This window comes from Carassius carassius, chromosome 28 (genome assembly GCF_963082965.1).
Source record: "Carassius carassius chromosome 28, fCarCar2.1, whole genome shotgun sequence".
Classification (NCBI taxonomy): Eukaryota; Metazoa; Chordata; class Actinopteri; order Cypriniformes; family Cyprinidae; genus Carassius; species Carassius carassius.
In genome coordinates, this window is record NC_081782.1 from 18,349,120 (window position 1) to 18,371,989 (window position 22,870).

The 22,870-nt window shown below is 36.4% G+C and overlaps 1 protein-coding gene across 1 annotated transcript; it reads right to left on the reverse strand.

Moving 5' to 3' along the window:
• Window positions 1–21,785, reverse strand: LOC132108157 (numb-like protein). The gene is made up of 9 exons (XM_059514742.1): window positions 21,431–21,785; window positions 12,579–12,729; window positions 11,147–11,221; window positions 8,385–8,459; window positions 6,238–6,378; window positions 5,091–5,295; window positions 4,740–5,006; window positions 3,401–3,577; window positions 1–945 (listed from the first exon to the last, which is right to left on the reverse strand). The coding sequence occupies exons 1-9, from the start codon at window positions 21,469–21,471 to the stop codon at window positions 146–148; spliced, it is 1,932 nt and encodes a 643-aa protein (XP_059370725.1). The 5' UTR covers window positions 21,472–21,785; the 3' UTR covers window positions 1–145.
• Between the last annotated feature and the right edge of the window lie 1,085 nt (window positions 21,786–22,870).

Genomic DNA, 22,870 nt, shown 5'->3' on the forward strand with positions numbered 1-22,870 from the left:
TCTTGAGTCTGATTCTCGAAATGACGCAAAATGCAACCGAATGATCTCTTACATCAACCAATGTCCTTGAGCATAAGAAAACCCTTTAGGAGACAAAAAAGGGGAAGGGGAATGGGGTATGAAATGGTTCAGAGTCTCCTAACGATTATAGTTCAATCTCAAAAGTCTTTTGTAAGTCATTCGAAAAAGGGTTTGGCGCCTTCGGTTGGGATTTGGACTCCAGAGCAGCCCACTTTGCCTCAAAATGCTCTGCTTCCTGTGAATTGCATGTGGTATTCAGATTCAAACTCTCCATCGGCCAACTAGTGCCGCTTTTTACGGTACTTCCATTTTGTATGACACTCGTAGTCGTTGATGGAAAGGAGTTATGCAGATGGCCGTTGACGGTCGGAGGAGATGCGAACGTGGTGGTTGGGAAACCCCCGGACAGGGCGGGGGAAGCTGATTGTTGGCCACCACCAAGCGTACCCGTCTTCGGCCCCATCCCGACCCCCATCGCCACTCCACCACCCCCTGTCCCGGCCGCAGAGCAGAATACATTAGCCACCATCTGTGATGGTGTGATGCCAACAACAGGCACACTGGCATTGGGATAGGTCATGCTGTTGGCCAGATTGGGCATGTACGACTGCATAGGTACAAACGTCGGTTGAAGGGGCTGTTGGGCAAACATGCCTAAGGGTGCGGGGGTAACATCAAAGGCCATTGGGAATGACTGCATGGAGGAGGGGAGGGAACCGGATGCGATGGATATGGGGGGCACCGGCGGAGGTTGCTGAGTAGGTGGTGGTGGAATGGTCGGTGGAGTCTGCTGCTGGGCTTTCACTGCTTTAGCCACTTCCTCCAACCAGCGTTCTGCCTCGGACGGGGTTCGTTTGTGGCCGCCAAGAGGAACGGGTGGAGGAGATTGGACAGCCGGCTCTGTCTGAACCCATGAGCTTGTAGCTGGGAAGTGGAAGGAGTAAGAATGTTAAAACATGCCTCAAGACACATTTCTAAATATGTGACCTTGCTAGTAAAATTAGTAAAAAGAAAGTGAAAAGTGGCGAGTTTGGTCGAGAGGTTTACACAAAAATGTGTTCATTAACCACTTGTCTAGTGATCCCAGAGCTCCAAATAGTAATGAAACATCTAAAAGTATCTTTATTTGTAAGTTTTCTGAGAGGAGTACCTTTTCTCCACTCGCTTCTTGTGCTGCCTCTCATCCGTGCACAAATAAAGACTACAGAAATTGATGGCACTCTATCCTGATACACATATACACAGATTTACAGTAGGCTAAATATTTTTAAGTGTTCACGCAAACATGCTCTGGTATATCTTAAGTGAACGTTTAGGTTACTATTGGTGAAAAACACTGTATGTGCAGCGCAGCGCAAGTGTGTTTGCTAGTTTCAGTCCGGCGTCGTTTGCATTTTCCCATCCAGCGCCACATCGTTTAATTAGCAAATGCAAATTGCGCCCATTTGTGCGCCCATGGGTGTGCTGGTCTAAAAAAGTGTTTAGGCGCATTGCCGGTGCAATGCTATTTTAAGGAGCTGAAAATAGACTGTGCCATATACCAACTCAAACCTGGTCTAAAGTCTGCCACAATGTTTTTTCTTTGTTATTTAAAGAGCGTGTTAGTATAGGCAGGTCCACAACGCGCGTACACGCTGCTTATTAAACACAGGGACGCACAGCAGCACACAAACATGCCAAATATTACAAATTAAATGATTGCAATGCATCAGAATTTTTTGTAGGCTAATTAAATATATATATATATATATATATATATATATATATATATATATATGAGTGCACCTGCGCCGTGCGATTTACACTTTGCGTTTAGATCGTTAAAATAGAGCCCCATATCTTAAAGGGGTCATATGATGAGACTTTCTCTTTGGAGTGTTAAAGATCTGTAAAGTTGCAAAGACTAAAGTCTCATATCCAGAGATATTCTTTATAAAGGTTACTTGTCCACGCCCTCCTAAAACGCCTCGTTCAAACACACCCTCACATGTCTATGTTACTATGTGGGAAGATTTGCATAACACCACCCAAATGTTCATGCAAAGAAAGAAGAAAGAACTTTTATTCTTGCTGTAGTATTGTTTAATGCCGCCATGTTGTGGAAATGCTGTGTGTACAGCCCAGGGTCATCACATGTGTCCTTCCTTTGTCTTATCCACCGGTCATGCCGTTCTCTAACCCACCGGCCGTTCCTCACTCAAGCCCACAGTGTGTGACACATTTTATTGAGGACTGTTTCCTGAACCTACAGAGTAGCCTACAATGGGTCTGTGCTCAAAGGCTGTTCTATAATGTGAACTATCCCTTTAATATAGGCTGTATGCCTCATTAATGTTAATCAAATGATAAAATAAAACAGGAAATCACTCGCTGCTCTTGATTGAACTGCAATATTAAGGTAACGATTTAGGTAACTTTATTTGTAAATTTTACATTTTACTATTTGGTTTTCTTACTTGCTTTTGTTTAGATGTAAAGTGAAAAAAGTAATACATTATACACTATATATTTCTTTCTATTTGCTTTTTTGTTGCATTGGTTCTTATTTATAACAACAAAGATACAATAAAAAATAGCTATATTGTTATTATTAGTATAGTAATGATTATTAAGAAAAGAAGTGGGGTAAAATAAGCAATGTTGCTATGTGATTTTGCTTTGGAACCTCCAGAAAACTTGAAATCAGTTTTTCTCTAAATTTACTTTGCTGACTCTGTCGACTTCAAACTGTAGCTCAGCCATTTTTCGTCCGATTCCAACAAATCATGCATCACTTTTAATAGAGAATGTAAAAATAAAATAACTAATTTTTCAAAATTTGCTCATTGTGACTCATTTTGCCAGCACAGGTCACATATTGTAAAGTTGAAAACAGTTGTGTTTTTAATATGTTTGTGTTTGTAAAATTATAATGTATCACTGTGTGATACATTATAATTTTAAAGTATGGGGTAAAATATATGAAAAAAATTAAGCAAGGACAAATTTAATTGATCAAAAGTGACAGTAGAGTAAAGATGTTTCAAATAAATTCAGTTTTTTTGAATGCTCCATTCAAAGAATCCTGAAAAATATTAATCAGCAAAAACAACATAATTTTCAACAATGATAACAAGAAGCGTTATTAAGAATGATAACTGAAAGATCATGTGACACTGAGTACTGAATTAATGGATGCTGGAAATACAGCTTTGCATCACAGGAATAAATGACATTTTAAAATATATTCAAATAGAAAACATTCATTTAATTGTTAATAATATTTCAAAATATTAATGTTGTTACTGTATTTTTAATAAGATAAATGCAGCCTTGGTGAGCATTAGAGACTTCTTTCAAAAACATTTAAAAATCGTAATTATTGTGCCGTCTGTGTTACCTTGCGGTGGAGCAGGTGGAGGGGGAATGGCAGGTGGAGCGCTGCAAACTGGTAAACAGTTGCTGGTGACTTTGGCACACAGATCCTCAGATGGTTTGGTGAAAGAGCTGTTGATTTGGCTGCACAGAGCATTTATGCTGTCCACCTCTCCTGCCACTGATAGATCCATCTCTGGAACTGACACAGACCAATAGAAAAGGTCAATCACACCTGTTTGGATTATTTTGGCTGGCCATGTGTACAGTTTGTGGGATTTTGCTTGCTAAAATAACCTGGATCTACGATGTAAGGTAGAGATTTATTACACATTATCATTAAATAGTTTGAGTTTGTAATGTTTTCTACCTTTTTCCTTTTTCTTTCTTTTTTTGCATTAAATTGAATTTATAATCTTACATATATATATATATATATATATATATACACACCAGCAAATTAGCATATTAGATTTTTGAGGGATCATGTGAAATTATGCTGGAAATTCAGTTACTGTATTTTTGACAAATAAAAAAGCCTCCTTGGTGAGACTTCTTTCAAAAACTTTACAAAATCTTACTGTCCCCCTACTTTTTAATAGTAGTGTATCATATAAATGATCAAACAATATAAATATATATATATATATATATATATATATATATATATATATATATATATATATATATATATATATATATATATATATATATATATATATATATATATATATATATATATTTTTTTTTTTTTTTTTTTTTTTTTTTTTCATTTTGGTTCATAATATGTGTTGGATGATATTTGATTTTTAATTGTGCAGGCTAATTTTCTCAATTTTACATTTCATGTTCGGGTTTGTATTGCAGGCCTCAAAACTAGAAAAACAATTGTCCCTCATTAAACAAGTTGTCCTTAAACTTCCTACATATTCATTTACATTCTTCATAAATAAACCCAGCCAAACATAAAACACATGACCCATAAAAAACATACAACCTATAATTCCCCTTTTAGAATCTAGTCTAATGGATTAAGCTAGTGTTCAATTTTGCAAATGCAAAACATGTTATTTATAGAGCACTACACTAGAAAGGATCAATGGAAAGTACCTGTACATCACATATCTACCGGTAAATGTAGCAGTTTATGGTATGGAATACACGCTCAAATGATTTTATGGGTACAATCATAAGGCTTCAGTGGAAATAGGATACTTTTGTACTATTTGTTTGCAGGCAAAATCCTCTGGTTGATGACGCACAGTACATCGCAGTCAGTACTATCACATGGGTAAACATGGGTACTGGGTCAACATTACGGTTCCATTACACTTACGCAGCTTGAGTACACAAAAACATCTAACCTGGGTTCTTGGTCTGGAAATCTGTCTTGCGCTGCAGGGTTGATGGGAGATCATTCAAGCGTAGGGAGAGCTGCCGTTTGAAAGGTGAGTTCTTCTGGCTTAGTTGTGGAAAGCCGCGGAAAGAGCCCTGCCGCACCAACTGCTCAATAGGAGCGTGGCGGCGTGGGATGGCGTGAGGCCCGCCCGGCTCCGCTCGCTCCCCCGGTGACGCCGATCCTTCTGGAGGAGATGCATTTCCAGGTGGCACTGCAGAAATTCCACACACTTCTGCAGAGAGGCACGCTCACTAATAAGAATCATTTTGCACACTGAAAGCCCATGGTGTTTGATAGTGACTGTAATGAGACTGACCTTTCTTTTTGTCTTGCAGTTGTTTCATGATGTCCTCTCGGTCACTCTGCTGTCCAGCTGAGGAGACGCGGAAGGAGCCTTCTCTCACAAACGATGTGCGGCTTGCATCGAAGGAAGCTGTGACCCCACACTCCTTCTCTCTGCGTTGCTTCCGCTCAAGGCAAGCAGCGAAGGCACATCCAACCGCATGACTCAAACGTTCACCCTAATGTTGTGGAGGATTTTCCATTAGCATACACTCCAAAGATTTTTTTTTATTAGCTTTTTTGTCATGTTGTTCCACTAAAAATATCTTAGGAGATCAATTTAAGATAAAATATATATTTTTATCTTTAACTCATAATAATAAAATATTTTAATTATATAAAGTAATATAAAGATATTAAAGACCTCTGTTAACATTAAAAAAATGCTAATTTTTGTAGATTTATAATAATAATGTTGTGGATAATGGCAACGCTGTAACACTGTAAAAAAATAAAATAAAATAATAAATATATATATATATAAGCTTTAATTAGCGTCTTTGTCTTATTCCAATAAAAATGTTACAATTTTAATTTAGAATAATTGTTAAAAAATTATCAAAAAATAATAATACAAATATACACATATATTAATCTATCTATCATTTATATTCCTTAGCTCTTAAGATATTTTTTCGTGGTTAACAATAGCCCACCACACATATAAAGATTATATGCTTTATATATATATAAAGAAAAAAAATATTCAAGATACAAAGACATGAATTTTACTTTGTAAGTAAATGAATCATGTTTTAAAAATGTTTTGACATTTTACTGGAGTATGAAAGAGAAAGATACTGACTGGGATAATTATATTTTTTTAGAGTAGCATAACTAGGTTAGTCTGTGTTTGCATACACTGTGTGCTACTGTTGTTATGGGACAGATAAAAACATCATATGGTCACAAAATGTTTTTTTTTGTCTAGACTAGTATTGGGATCCTAATCAAAATTCCATTCATTCTAGTCCTTAATGTGTTTTTCTCTGTGCCCCAAGTACAGATAACGGTCTCTAAGCGCTTATTCCGGTTGAGATAACACTGCCATAATCCCTTTCTTAATCCCACTTTGCAGGGAATAGAGGCTGAAGAATTAATCCCCGCTGGGTTCTCCTCACCGAGTCCTTCAAGGCCATGAAGCAGTGGCAGATCCAGCGACGAGTCGTTCCATCACGACAGATGTAGGAGAATGCCTTGTCGTAATTACGGTCAGGTGCGCAGAAGGACACCTTCTCAATGGTCTGGTCAACAATGAGGTCCTACAGTGAAAGGAAAAAGGGGCAGCCCCTTGTTGTTTGTGGCTTCTTACATGACATAAAAAATTTTAACATACAAATAAAAAAAAGTATTTTGAAAGTCCTCATTAAATTACTAGATTTGATGCAAATGACATTACAGTGTTTCAAAAACATGAAACCAAATTGAATAAAAATGTTATATTACATCCCAGGAACTAGAAAGCCATGTTTTAAACGAGATTCTTCCTCTTATTTGTCCATGACCCAACCACATTGTACCGTTTTGTCCTTTTGATTCTTCTAACATGACTAGAGCTTTTTGTGTAGCCTGGACCTCCCACTGTAACAGTGGCTAGTGTTTCCTTGTTAGGGGGCCACAGTAAATACATAATACATGAGCTGAACTCTGTAGAAGTGTAGAGGTGAGGGATGAAGCAGAGGAGGACTGGGTCGAGGTGAGGGGCCTATTCATTGTTCGCCAATTACTGACCGAAGGGGCCCAGTTAGAGCTCTGAAAGCTTCGTCATGGATGATTGTGTTCTGGGGGGAAACGGGGGTTTACAGTGGATGGGAAGAACTTACTCATCTCAGTTGTCAGGAATAAGTCTGGTCTTGTAATCAATAACACATTCAGGGCTCGAAAATAAGTACTACCTGATGGCCTAGGACAAGTGTGAAAGATGCTCGGGACAGTTGAAGAAATTCAACAAAGTCAAGAAAGTTTAGCATTTGCAGGTGTTTTGACAATTTAAACACTGAAACCATTCAGGTGGAAGAAAATGTGAAAATTTGGCACTTGCTAAATATGAGAAAATAAGTACACCAAAAATAAGCTCTCTTTCGTATCTTATTGTGCTTGAACACACAAAAACAAAGTATTAAGTCAAAAAACATACAAAAAAGAAAATCATGTATCCTCGTGGCATGTATCCTCGTAAACACAATTGGTTATGTCTTAAATTAACATAAACATTTGAAAGAGAAATCAGATGTGTATCAGTATAATGGTCCATTAGGTCCTAAAGTGACAGCAGCCTAATTTACCTTCAGCTGTCTGTGTCATTAATATTAATAAAAATTAAATAAAATAAAAACTTTGCTAATAATAATATTACTTTCTTCATAATATTGCCTGCAACATTTACAAGTGAAAATAGTCTTAAACATTTGTAAATAAATATACCGGAGAGAGAGTTATTATGGATTATGGATTCAGAAGTGATAGTTTAAAGTTTCTTAATTTCTTAATTAAAGTTACATTTCTTATTGATGGATTTGTTCTTTGAAAACATGCAGTTTTTTCTTCACAAATTGTTAATTGATGAACTGGAGTCATTGTGGTGTCATAACCTTATATATTAGAATTCATGGTTACCTGGTCATTTTTGTGGCGGGACATTTCGGCAGGGCAAGTTAAAATTTGAGCTGAGCCAGTAGAACCCTGCCTTTACTAATATTAATAGACTGACAAGTGAAGTTTAACCAGAGAGAGGAGAGGAGGAGGTGCAGGAAGGATTAGGTGGTACTGCTGACTCATATGCATACAGGAGGATTACCAGAAGGGCATAGTGAACGACTGAGTCTGAGGCCCTTACGAGAAACAAAAAAAGAAAGCTTTGTGGCCTTCCGCCTTTTACTGTGGGAGCTGAAAAGGAGGAACGGGGGATAACTGAACTCATTATGTGCGGCCTTTGACATTTTCTGGTTAACTTTCCGGGTTTTGTGTGAGGGAAGGATGTTACATTAATCCTTGAACTTTGAAAAGAAAAACCCAACCGTGAGAGACACAGGAACCTTTGGCCTAAGAAGTCATCTTGTGTCTGAGACAGTCTGTGATGTCTCGTGAAGCTGGATGGTCACGTGACAGGTCTCTCTACTGCATATTTTGTGTTTCCTACAGATTTACTCTCTTTGCTGACGGACTCAGCTAATTGATGGCTTGGGAGCTATTTGGAGCTTCAAAGACTTTTTTGTCCTTGATTAATGGCTTTCAATGGACACACAACAAAATGCCTATACAGACTTACCTTGGTTTTGTCGTCCACTACTCTCAGGCCATCAGCAGACACCCAAAGCACAGCCTTGACAGTTTTTTTCCCACTCTGAGAAGAAATATCACAACAAAATCAGCCTCATGGCACAACAGGATATTAGCACTACTGCAGAAGATTTGATTTGCTCTGCATCAAGCATGCTAGCACAACATTTTTTGCTATTATTGGCATTTCTATGACAGGTTTAGCTTTTGTCAGCTCAATTTGTACTCGAAGTGTATCAGAGAGCTGTCCAACAACATGCTGATCTGTGATGCAATGCAGTGAGTTTCAGACCCATCAAGGCCAGAAAACGAGTCAAATTTGGTACTGTTTTTATTATAATTTGGGTTATATTATAATTTATTATTATCACTACATTGGCCCTTGCTTATATATCATTTACCAAATTTATATATTGATTTATTTATTGCCAGACATTTGTTGTCATAATTCTTTTTCCAGGTATTTTACTCCACCATTAAAAAAATGGGGTCAGTATATACTGTAATTTTTTTTTAAAGAAATTATTTTATTTAGCAAGGCTGCATTAAATTTATCAAAAGTTACAGAAATATTTTGTAACATTATTAAAAAAATTCAGCTTTGCATCACGGAATGTATTAAATTTTAAAATATATTAAAATAGAAAACACTTATTTTACATTTAAATAATACTTCACAATATTACTGTATTTTCAATCAAATAAATGCCATTTTGGTGAGCACAATAAATAATAAAATAAGTAATAATAATAATAATAATAAAAAATTCATACTGACTTTTGGGACCCGAAAGAGTAGGGCACTATTATTATTATTATTATATTTATTTTTCCAAAGCCAGACTCAAGAAGCAAAGCAGCACTGGATGTAGTTTGCTGTTACACCTGGAGTGCACATTTAGGACAGGCTCAGTGGACTGCAAGGCAGCTCTCTAGGTTTTAAACAGGGTTTAAATCTTTCAGTAAATCTGTGTGCAAGTCTGTCTGAGAGAGTGAAGGTTTGTACACCAAAAAACTGTAGGAATAAGTTAAACTGAAGGATCTAACTAAATAAAAAAAAATATAAAAACTGAGGGCTTTCAGCTGACATTAGAAGCATCCCAAAAGTCACTGTCCAAATTTCCTAAGACAGCAGAACACTGAGGAAATTACACCGGCTGAGAAAGAGACTGGGAGAATAAGGAACAAGCACAAGCTCAAAGCAGAATGAAAAAAAGGCTTTGGGGGTTTGGGGAAAAAGAGAAAATAAATGAAGTGACTGTGTAGACAGACACAGCGGGAACTGCCAACATGGGGATGAAAGAGAAGAGCGTATATGAACAGATGGAGGGGCCCCAAAGACAAGGGCCACACACACAGCACTAGTGGGTGAAAAGTTATTACATGATAAAAAAACATTACATATTAGTACAGTTCTGCTCTGACAATTCAGAATGAGATCTGCAGGCTCAAGATATGACTATTGACAGAGCAGCAATACTGAAGACGATAGCCATCGACAGAGCAGCTACGCTCCATAAAGATTTTTTTTTTTTAAATAAATGAGACTTAGTAGAATCTCGGTATATTACATCCTAAATCCTCACAGGTGCTCAAAGAACTTATGGTCTTCCACAATGAGAAAAGGAGGATGTGAGGGGTTTTACAAAGGGATGGGAATCAGTCTGTGTGTCAGAGGTCAAAATTAAAACCTAGGTTTTTTCTGGTTATGCATGATTCGAATTGACCTACACAAAGGCTATATACAAATTAACACTATATACTATGCAGAAATTATATAGATTTTATAGAGCACATAATTCATGAAGCAACTTCAAATATTTTATAAAGCAGTGCTCAAACAGAGCAATTTCTAAGCGATTAAATAGTTTAGAGCTCAGAATTATAAAACCAATTTATATTTGCTCTATAAATGTATATTTCTTTTCAAAATGAATTTACGTACATTTTCTACTTATAGAGCAACTTATCGACATTGCATTTTTAGTGCATACTACAGAAGCATAATAATAATAATACATTACTGGATTTTGTTATTATTATTATTAATAATAATATTTTATTAATAAGTAATTTTTATATATGTGACCCTGGACCACAAAACCAGCCATAAGTAGCACATGTATATTTGTAGCAATAGCCTACAGATAAAGTCAAAATTAAAGATTTTACTTTTCAGCCAAAAATAATTAGGATGTTAAGTAAAGATCATGTTCCATGAAGATATTTTGTAAATTTCCTACTGTAAATATATCAAAACCTAAAGCAATCTGCATTGCTAAGAACTTCATTTGGACAACTTTAAATGCAATTTATGTCTCAATATTTTGCACCCTCAGATTCCAGATTTTCAAATAGTTGTATCTCAGCCAAATATTTTCATATCCTAACACTATCCTAACCATGCATCAATGGAAAGCTTATTTATTCAGCTTTCAGATGATGCATAAATCTCAATTTTAAAACCCTTATGACTGGTTTTGTGATTTAAGGTCACATATTAGTATTTCTCTTTTATAGAGATAGCACACATGAAAAATGTCTATGAATTTATGATCATTAAGTTTAGAAAACATATGTAAATTAATTGAATTTCCACCTTAACTCAATATAACTGATTTAAGATGGAAATATATTGTCCACACTGGTTTACTGTACATATGCACAAAAGAGTTTACTTTGCTACCAATTTGCTTTTCACAGCAAGCATATGTTCTATTGTGTGGGGATGGAAAGCACTACAGTACTCACCACTTTCAGTTTTTTAACTGCTTCTTCGCACACATGCATCCCTCTGGATTCCTCTACCTCCACCAGACCAAGGTACTGCAGAAAGAATCACAGCTCTGTCATTTTTTTGCTGAGGTTATGTGCAAAAAACAGACAGGGACACAAAAGTACTCAATCTTTTCAGGGAAAACTAGTTCAAACTAGGCTTGTGTAGATTTAAAAAAGGAACCCATTGAAAACACAGCAGAGGATGTATTTTGTGGGACATTCTGTCCAGCTAAAACCAATCAAAATGTCCTCACATGGACACAATTAATAGTCACCAGGCCAGGGTTATGTGATTATGGTGGCCATGAGGACAGAGGCCACTACAGGATTACATCTCAGTCGCAAAGAGACTCCAGATGCCTCAGGCTGGAGAGTAAAATTAGGCTGAATTTAATTATGCAAGATCCACTGCAAAACATCCTCCACTTTACTTAATGATACAGACCATCTTTAGTCTTGAAAGAGCCTCTTTTCATTTCAAAACAACACTTAAATGCACGTGTTACATTGACAACCCAGATTTAAGTCATGAAAATATTCACAAAACTACCATTTAAAAGTTTGGGGTCAGTGATAAATACGTTTCTTTAAAAGACATTCATCCTTTTATTCCGCAAGGATGCACTGAATTGATTAGAAACGGATTAGAACTTCCTTTTCATCAAAGAATCCTGAACAAATTGTATCAAGGTTTCCTCAAAAATGTGATCAGCACAACTGGTTTCAATACAAATAATAATGATGACACTGATGACACGTGACACTGGAGACTGGAGGAATGATGTTGAAAATTCAGCTTTAAAATAAAGGTGCTTTACGATGCCATAGAAGAACCTTTTTGTCTAAATGTTTCCATAAAAAACCTTTAGCATCTGAAGAATCTTTCTGTTTGACAAGAGGTTATTTTGTGGTGAAAGAAGGTTCATTGAATTATAAAAAGGTAAGAAAGAGTTGGTTCTTTGTGGAACCAAAAATGGTTCTTCTATGGCATTGCTGTGAAGAATCTTTTAAGCACCTTTATTTTTAAGAGTGCAGGAATAAATTCTAAAATCTATTCAAATGGAAAACAGTCCTTTTAAACTGTAATTATATTTTACAATATTACCGTTTTTTACTGTATTTTTGATCAAATAAATGCAGCCTCGAGAATTTCAAAAACATTAAACAAATCTTACAGACACTGAACTTTCGAACATTAGTATATACAAAAATTCTTAGTGTCAGTCTGATATTATTGTGTGGGGGTTTGATAAGTCACCCTTTCAACGTCTAAAGTAATTTCACATGCTGGAAGCCTTGTGTGGCCGCACTTTTAAATTCTAAATTCTAAATTATTAAAGCAAGATGTCCGTTAACAACCCTCTGGATGAATTCGGAAGCCCTGCCATTTAACTTCTCAACTTACCCGGACAGGAAAGTTGCATTTGCCCTTTCGTACAGCCTCTTCGTCCGCCTGCCATTGGTGCGGCCGGCTGGCCTCCGGCACGTACGTGGGCTTCTTCCTGCGCAGGCTCTGACGCAGCTTATTCATCTCCACGCTCTCAAACTCTCTGTTGCTGAGAACAAAAAATAAAGACACATTAGCAGGAGTACATACATATGATGAACAAAAGAGCCCTTGTTTCACCTCAGGATCAAAGTAACGTCCAAAAGTCTGTTTTATTAGGAAGCACGCTAGCTAGGTGTCAAGTGAATGTTATTTCCAGTCACACTGGACAGGCAGGATGTAATCTGTCGGATTTGGATTTAAAAAATTGCCACCAACACTTATTAATTAAATCCAAACTATTAATTTCATATTTTTGGTATGCAAATAACCATGTTATATTGGATTAAACAAATTACAGAGAATGCATTCACTTCTGTCTAAAAAACAATTGCTTTGCTCCCAAGAGGCCTATTTATGCAACATAATTAGGTCATTCATCCTACCCTTAATTTGCATTGGTGATTTCAAATTCTGATGCACAACACCACAAAGCCAGGCTGCTCTGAAGAATGCAAATATCCGAAGCTGGTTAGTCCAAAGTGAAACATTCACATCATACAAATTCCACTGAGAAAAATATACAGTAATACATATGTCACAACATTATGAAAAAAGTGAAAAACTTTAGATTCTGTCATAGCGTACTCGCCCTTATGTCATTCCAAACCCATAAGACATTAATTCTTCAGGGAAACACTAAAGAAGATATTTAGAAAAATGTCCTAGCTGCTATATATATACTAAAAACATTACACAGATTTTACAGAAGTTTTCTCACTTTTAAAATATCACTATTTTTCATCTCACTGTTAAAAATATCAGTAAATTTTCCATTTTCAGCAGCTTGATTACCATCTTTTAACACGGTGTGGCATATCTTCTCGTTGAAAAGTTGTAAACTTCACACGGACTGTTGTACTCTGCTCTTCAATATGAACCACATGCCACACGACCGCTTTTACTTTTATAGCTTCACGTCAGCGGCCAAAAGCGCACGTTTCCCAAAGCCCTGAAGCCCTGGAGCACCGGAAGTATCACTATAAACGTCTGGTCTCTAGCCCAAATGTATTCACCCAAAACATACCCACATTCTCAAAAGAACACATGTTGCTATATATGAGTGTGGTTTTTTAAATAGCTGTGGCGTCTAGGTCTATCTGGAGGCTTTACTCAACACTCTGGCACGCGTCTGTTGCTGAGCTTGACATATCTCGTAGGGGTCAGACACGATACGCAAGAATCCCTCAGCAGAATGACACCTGCCCGGCTATGAGGCGGGAATGAGCAGCTGAGTTAACCATATGCCATTTTTAATGAGGCAACGGGACGTTACGGTAATGTCGGAGGGGCTGAATGTTTGGGGATCCTTTATCAAGATGACCAAGAAGTCTGTTCATTTGCAGGAAGAGGAAAGGGAGGGGCTTCCAAGATTCTGCTCTACTTTCAGGATTGATCTAATCGCTGAAAGGCTGCCAAAGCTTCAGTAGTGCAAAGAGGGAGGAGAAGACATTCAGAGACAGAGAACAAGCCAAAAGCCAGAGAGAGAGAGAGAGAGAGAGAGAGAGAGAAAGAGAAGAGACTTTATAAGGAGAAAAAGAGGGAGCTTGAGATGTAGAAGCAGAGGGAGACAACAAGTCTAAACTCCCTTATTGAATCTTATTGAGGTCACAGTTCAAATGTGTGTCGCTCTCACTGTGGTGCCAGTCACACATATCCTGAGTGATGCAGCACCACTGTCTGTCAATGCTGGGGATGTCAAAAGGACATATTCTAGCAAGTTAGGGAGTTGCCTGGAAAACTAGTTGGTCTTAAACCCTCTATTAGGCTGGTTTGAGGTTCACCTGACATGTTTCTTAGGGGGTGATTGCATAAGTAATAAATATAATACATTTTCATAGTTTGTCACTCATAATTAGTGATGCACCGATATTAAATTTCAATGTTAATTATGGATATTAAAAGACAATTATCTTCATAATATCAAACCTAACAACTACTTTACTAACTATTAATAAGCAGCAAATTAAGAATTGATTGAGAGAAATGTCGTAGTTAATAGTTAACAAGTGTTATCTATTCTAAAGTGTTACCATAGTTATTTAGGATTGTATACCATTATGATATTTATAAATATTTTGAATTGGCTTTTCTTTTTTTATAATTTCAGTTATAATTTAAATTTTTTGTATAACTTGTAATTATTCTGTAATGTGTATTTGTGATTTTACATATGTTTCAATATTTCCATATAGCTTTCATTTATTTTTATTTTTGTTTTAGTAATTTTAGTACTTGATCATAAATGTATTTATTGCAGTTCCTTTCTTGTTTAAGTGTTTTTAAATAGAATTTTCATTCACTGTTTAATTTTATTTCGGAATGATTTTAATTACCTGAAGTTAACAATAACGTCCTAATTTATAGCTGACCAATAATAAAATTCTACACATTTTCTTCTAAATAAAAATGTAAAGATTAACTTTAAGTAAGCATTAGATGATGCCAAAGTTTATCTAAGTGTACAATTAAATATCCAACAATATAATAAGGAAAACAATTGCCTACTAATATCAACACATAACTCAAAGGAAACTATTTGTTCTTGAGAGGTTCTTATGAGACTTGCCAGGGAAATTTCCAAAACGTGCATGTGAAAGTCACACAACGGCCATAAGAGCCACCCAAGCCATTGCGTGGAAATGATTTCATCACGAAATGAAAACCAGCTGGAGCAACATGGGTAGAGTGAACCAAGACTAAATCAAAACAACATTCAAGACTTCATACACAAAACATTTTGCAGATCACTTCTCTTTATGTGTCTGTGTGAAGCAAGCAAAAACAGCAAGCAAGACATTAAAATGACATTTTTATTAATATTGTGAATACTATTAGCTTCTCCGAAAAGCATATGAAGATGTATTTATTTTAGAATCATAGCATATTTATAGTAAATTCACACTGAAATACTTTAAAACGAACAATAACATTTAAAAAATGGTATGGCTTCATAAGACCTGCATGAGTTTAATATACTACTTTTATGCTATTTTTATGAACATTTTGTGAAACTTCAAAGTGAATGCGAATGTAAATAATGAACGAATTCTCATTTCTGGGTGAACTATTCCTTTAAGGTAATGGGTTTATAGAGAGAAAAGGAAAGAAAGAGAAAGAAACCGAGCAGTGAAGGGGCTAAAACTCACTTAGGACGCTTCGCTGAGAATGAGGCCTATAGCGTCACAAGTAAATAACATATCAAAAATGGCCCCTACAGCAAAAGGCACTGAATCTACAAAAGACCATCTTAAGCGCCCCTGCGCCATCTCAGTCTGACTGTAGAGAAACTGATGAGATAAAGCCTGCAGTAAGACTCGAACTACAGTACAGATGCGGAGGAGCAGATATAGCCTTTGTCTCATTATTGCTAAAATCAATGCTCTCAGTGCAGGGAATCGAACCGCTGCAGCTGCATGCACTCATTTCAGAAACACCGTGGGTGGACAGTGTAATGGAGGCTTTTTGGATGCTTTCGAAAAAGGGAGTAATTGTAGCGTGACACTCCAGTCTCTTACGGTAGGCTGTGCTCAGGCCCGGTAACTGGCACAGAGAGGACAGGCGGGAAAACAGACGTTCATGATTTGTTTCAGCAGGGATGAACGGGATAGTTCAGCTAAAATTGAAAATTCTGTCATTATTTATTTAATCCTGATTATTTACTCACCTTCTTGTTGTTTCAATCCTGTGATTTTTTTTTTTTTTGTGGAACATATAAGTAATTCTGAAGGATATCGATGCTGCTCAAATAAAATAAGAAACTGAATGTGATCAAAGGCCATCAAGACTTGTTTTTAAAACTAATGCTTATACTATGCAAGGAAACATTAAATTGATCAAAGGTGCAGTAAAGACTTATTTCAGATACATTTTATATTCATTAAAGAACATCAAAAGACATATATATATATATATATATATCACAGTTTCCACAACAATTATATGCAGCACAGCTTATTTAAACATTGTTGATATTACAAAAAGCACCAAATAAGTATTTTCTAATGGTTTTGAAAGAATTATATGACACCAAAAGAATGGAGCAATGGTTACTGAAAGTTAAGCTTTGCATAACAGTAACAAATTACATTTTAAAATATATTTTTTTTTAATTAACAAAAACAAAACAGTTGTTTTGAATTTCAATAATGTTTCACAATATAACTATTTTTATCCTATTTTTAGTCATATAAATGCTGCCTTTAAAGTTCTTGTGTCCTATTTCACCAAATAATTAATCAAATAAGAGCCCAATCTGGGTGTAAACACATTTGTGGAGGACAGAAACAGATCCACCCACTCATGACCCAGTTTCAGTACCTTATAGACCCCGTTTGTAAACATCATCTGACCCAGGGAGCAAAGGCGACTTGTTTCTCTGGCCATCTGCCGCAGCCCGTCTAAAGAAGCTGCACCATATCACACCTGTTCAGATTGAGGTTACACTAACACACATGAACAAGACACCCGCACACGCCCACATACTGTACGTCAAATACAGATGACAGGGGAAAAAGCAGTCAGACCAAATATTTATTCTAAGAGAAGCTGGCCTTTGCTATTATCATCAATACCGAAAGACAGTGACACAGTGACCATTTCACACTCACAGCCAGTGTGAATATGTGGGTCATTCTGGTTTGCAGTACATGCTGTCGATTCAATCGCATAGGAGTTTCGATCAGAATTCACTGACATAAGCCGCAGAATGTTTTCAGTAGGCAAACTGAACCAATGTCCTAGTAAAACAATCCTCCTATAAAATGTATGTCTGTGCACATGTTGCTTTAAAGAGTTAGACAGCCGATGGCTCTAATGCAGTGAGACAGCTGAATCAGAGTCTTCTGTGCTCGATTGACACTCTGCCTAACCAACAAGGGCTTCTGCGGCTTTTTCCAAACCAACTTTTTTCTCAGTCTGCCACAAGCTCAACTTAAGAGCCATTATTATTTGGCAAGGATATTTCTAAAGGATATTTCCCTGGCTATGATGTATATTTTAGGAATAGTTTGGTTATTCGCAATACATGGCTAAAAAAGACATCAACCTCTCCTTTGCCTTGCTTAGAGTCAGAAGTTAAAACAGCAATAGATAATTTCTTCCGTATTATGACATTTGTAAGTGTAATGATCTAAGTGTAATGATTTTTGAAAAATGTATAGGGTGTGGATCACTGGTTTTTGACTGGATTTTAATATTGCAGATAAATGCTAGCTTACAGTGACAGAGTTTATGTGGAATAAAGCCAAAGTATACTTTAGGTTTTATGTATATACGTTATGCTTACAGTGTGAATAGTGTAAATATTATCATCATAGTAGATACTCTGTGCTTTCAGGTAACTTTTTTGGCACTAATGTGCACAAGGTGGCCTGGGTTCTCAATTTCTTTTAAAACAAACATTTGAAGAAATAAAACAACAATAAACATCCATTTTCAAACCACTCTAAATACAACTACAGTAAATGGGCACTTTGAGGAGTGTTTGTGGTTAAGAGATTTGTGCAAGTATAAAAGAGTACAAAGATGGGTTTTTTTCTTCTCCTTTTTTTCATTTATAACTTCTGGAGAGAAACAGCACAGACACTGAACAAAGTTGAAACTAACTAATGTGCATGTGTCGAGTGCCTTTGTAACTCTATAGCTTAAATAAATAAAGTTAAATAAAGTCTCCAGAGAGAAGTTTGTTGTTTCACTGGAAAATTAAGTCATGCAAAAAAATGAAAGATACACAAGGATGAATCGTTCACAATAAGACCACCGCCATGTATTTTGAAAATGCGTAGTGTGAATTTGTATTTAATTCCACTGTGTGATTTGCATAAATTTCAAAAAGAACATTTTCCAAGGATTCGACGACCTGTCAGTCAAAAAGTCCCAAAGAACAAAGTCAAAACCCAGAAGTTGACAAGCCAGAATACTAAAACAGAGCCACAGTGTTTGCATGTTACTGGAAATCAACCGGTAAGTGGTCTACTCAGTTGTCACATTATGTTGCAGAATTTAAATATTTTAAAATTCAAATAAATGGCACACACAAGGTTTTATTGAATGTGCAGACAGGAAAGTGCCGCAAGTAAAGAATGGTGAAGGTCGTCTAGCTCATGAGTCTTGAATTATTGATTTTGTTTATTTTGGGTGAAGGGCAGGATATTGAAAATGGCTCTGAGGCACCTTTTTCAACGAAATGACAACAAAGTACACAGTTTTTCATAGATTATCCAACAAACATCTAGTAGATTTACATACAGAGGTTTTAAGAGCTGAGACTATACTGATATAAAGGCTGACCTGTCAAGACAACAATGTCTGATGCCACTGAAGATTAACTCAACCTTGAGATAAAATTGTACATCTTGATTTTCCATATTAAATAACATTTATATCTAAGTTCATAAAATATATTTTGATAAAACAGAGACTGGCATTTAGCATCAGTTATCAGCTTTAAATAGCTTAGTCCAGCTGTGTCAATAACAACTTGGACTAGTGATGAGTCACAATGGTTGACTCATCAATTATTAAGGTTCATCAAGTGTTTTTTGTTTTCTTTTTCTCAACAAAAACACTGCGATTTGGCACGTGGTATGTTTTCCTGGACCACCATCATTGTTGGACCTGAAACAACATCCCCATCAACCAATCAGATTGTAGGGTTAGGATTAGGGCGGAGGTTGGGAGTTTAACAACATGCTTATTAACCTATAATTTCCTTACTATTCAAGGGTCAGTTAATGAGTTAAGGTTAGGAATCCGGTTACAACTATGTTTGTTGACATTAGCATTATTCCAGGACCAACAAAAGATGTTGATCCAGGAACATGCCCTACTTGGCAAAATCATGAATGCGCTGCATCAAGTAGAACATGTTCCTGGATTATCATCTTCTATTGGTCCTGGAAAATCATTCAAGTCAAACAAAAATACACTTTTAGTGTTTTTGTATTTTTCCCATCAATAAAGCAAGATTAGAAAATTAGTCTAGAAAGCAAAATCATAATACAACAAGATTAGTTTAAAGAGAATATATCTCAAATTGCATTTATTTTTCTTACCCAATCATCAAAATTCTTAAATATTATTTTATTAAATATAAAATATAACTTTTACTTCTGTATTTATTTTTGCTTCTAGAGTAATTATATTTTTACTGGACAGTTTTGGAAGCAAGATCATTTTGACATGAATGTTGCTGTAGAGAGACTAAATAACTACATACATCTAAGAAACTTAAGCTGTATTCTCTGAAAACAAGTCTTATTGTATTGCAATATTGCTAGGTTAATGTATTTAGTTTAATAGGCTTATGGGGGTAAAAAGTTGTGTTTTTTTTGTAAAAAAGCTTTTTCATACACAATGTAAGTGACCTATTTCTCCTTCTGCATGTCATGTGTGTAACTGTAGCCCTTTAAGGCCACCAGTAAGAGAAACTGATAGGTAGAGACGTGAGAGTCCTTTCAGTCCACTGCGTTGTCTGTAATGATGTTCTCTACCGAATAATCTACCGAACATTGTTTGGGAGGCAGACACACTCTGTCAGTTTAAATCTAGATTAAAGACCCATCTCTTTAACCTGGCTTACACGTAACACACTAACACATTTCTAATATTCAAATACGTTAAAGTATTGTTAGGCTGCATTAATTATGTCAGCCAGAACTGGGAACACTTCCCATAACACCCAATGTACTTGTTACATCGATAGAAGAATGGCATCTACGCTAATATTAGTCCGTTTCTTATTCCGAGGTCACCGTAGCCACCAGATCCAGTCTGTATCCAGATCAATTGGTTACTGTAGTCACAGGATCCAGTACGTATCCAGCCCAGATGGTGGATCAGCACCTAGAGGTGACTTCGAGAGCCCTGAATGTCAGCGGAGACCAGGAAAACTAGATGAGCCCCAGATACAGATCCACAGACAAGACCCTGTCTCCTAGGCGGCCATCGAGACAAGACTACAGAACCAGATGAGTCCTCTGCACAATCGAACTCTGCTGCAGCATGAATCAACATGCTGGTTCGTCTGGCCAGAGTAGAACTGGCCCCCCGACTGATGGAGTTTTGGTTCCTTGCCACTCTCACCTCTAGCTTGCTTAGTTGGGGATACTTAATATCCAACGATATCATTGACATGATTGCACAGATACTATTTAAACTAAACTGAGTTGGATGATGGCATCACTGAAGTCAATGATGAACTGCGTTTAAATGAAAATTGAGTGTTTACTATAGTCCTTTTGCATTATTGACACTATTTTCCTATTTAATACTGTAAAGCTGCTTTGAAACAATCTGTATTGTTAAAAGCGTTATATAAATAAAGGTGGCTTGACTTGACTTGATGCCCTTCCAAGAGGGAAAGATCAGACACAATCAGATATTAATTTGTTTTTTCATAACCAGTCTACATTGCATTTGATAACCGCGTAGAGCATTAACAAATAAATCTAATAACAGAAAGACAGATAAGTATCAGCTAATCTGTTCAGTTGGTGTATCAATTTATCTATTAATTTGAGCCATATGGAGGCTCATGCAGCTACTTCCTGTAAGAGTATTAGCCAAAAACAAGCCTTCAGAATAAGCTTGGTTACTAATCTGAGTGATGCACTGGTTTTAGGGCCCATGTATTTCTTAAAAAATTAAAACAAATTTCATGGCATGAAGCAAAACATGAAGCTCATTCTTTATTTAAAAAAAAAACTCACCTCCCATCTTCTGTCTCATCCATATCACTTCTGAAACTCATTTTAGAGAGATGTCAGAAGACCAATGCCAGGTAAAGTATTAAAATCGAACAACCCGAGGACGTTTCACAGACAAAACTGACGTTCGATGAAAAGCTTGAGGCAAAACGCTGTTGAATATTCAGTTCTGAGATCCAAAAGAAGGAGGAGGCAACCACACCTCCTCTTCAGAGATTACAATCACACATGTGCTCAGTCTCATCACCATATGTGTCCTCACCCACAGAAACATGCGCTTACGCACGGAGACATGCAAATTTGGCTGGATGTGCTGAGCTGCAGCCTCTGAGAAATAAATCAACTTTTTGTCATTTCATAACATAGACAGTGAGGGGAGGATGGAGAGCGAACGATAGAGAGACAGGGAGGGGAGGGGAGAGAGAAACAGAGGAGGAGCGCGGGCGGAGGTGATTAGACTGGAGATGGTGGTGACACACTTTCAGTCGCCCATCTGCAGTGCCAGTTGTCTGTGTTGTTGTGTTTGTACATGCTATGTTCTTCCAGCTCAGCTCATCATATATACTTATGAAATAGCTCATGTAAATGAGATATAGTTTTGTTATTCTGACATGTTAGTCCCTGCCAACAGAGCACAGCATACTTCCAATAGAGCACAGCATACTTCCATACTTCCACAGCACACTTCCAATAAGCCTATTAATGCTATAGTTATGAAGAATGACCTCAGTGTGCTGGAGACTGCACAAGATTCTAGTTACGTAACAAAACACCTTCCAAAATTTAAAGACATACTGCCTTCTCTATTTTTATTCTTTTATTGTCTTATTTGTTATATTTTTCTTAAGAAACACAATACTTATCTTTAACATCTTTAATGGGTTTTGAAAAAATCAATTTATTATTTAGCATATTTATTCCCTATTTATATTCTTTGCCTAACAGGGATTCCCTTTTTTGTCATCAGCTTTAAAGGTACTATTTCAATAGTCTAAACACACATTTGCTTGTTGACAGTTCTCAGTTAATTATCACATTATATGCAGGTAAACTGGGGATGGGCGTTTTCCGCAAATATCACATTCGAATATTTGAGCTCACAAAAAACGAATATTCGAATATTTGTTCATTTAAATTAAGTTTAATGAGACAGACGTTATTTTTCAGCAACATTTATTGTTTCTGTTATTTTTGAACAAGCTTACACACAATAAGCTTGAACATTACACATCGTGTTTTGTAGCTGAAAACCTTTAACAATGCGTGCAAACAAAAGTAAAGATTAAAAGCAAAAAAAAAAAAAAAAAAGTGAACAAAGAAAAAACGTAAAGCAGTCTGCAGCAATTAGGCTATTGTACAGAATGCTTACACTTAACTTTGAAACTTTTAAACTGTCAGCAGTTTAAAGCTGTCTTTTTTGCTTTTTTTCTATTGTTTGACATG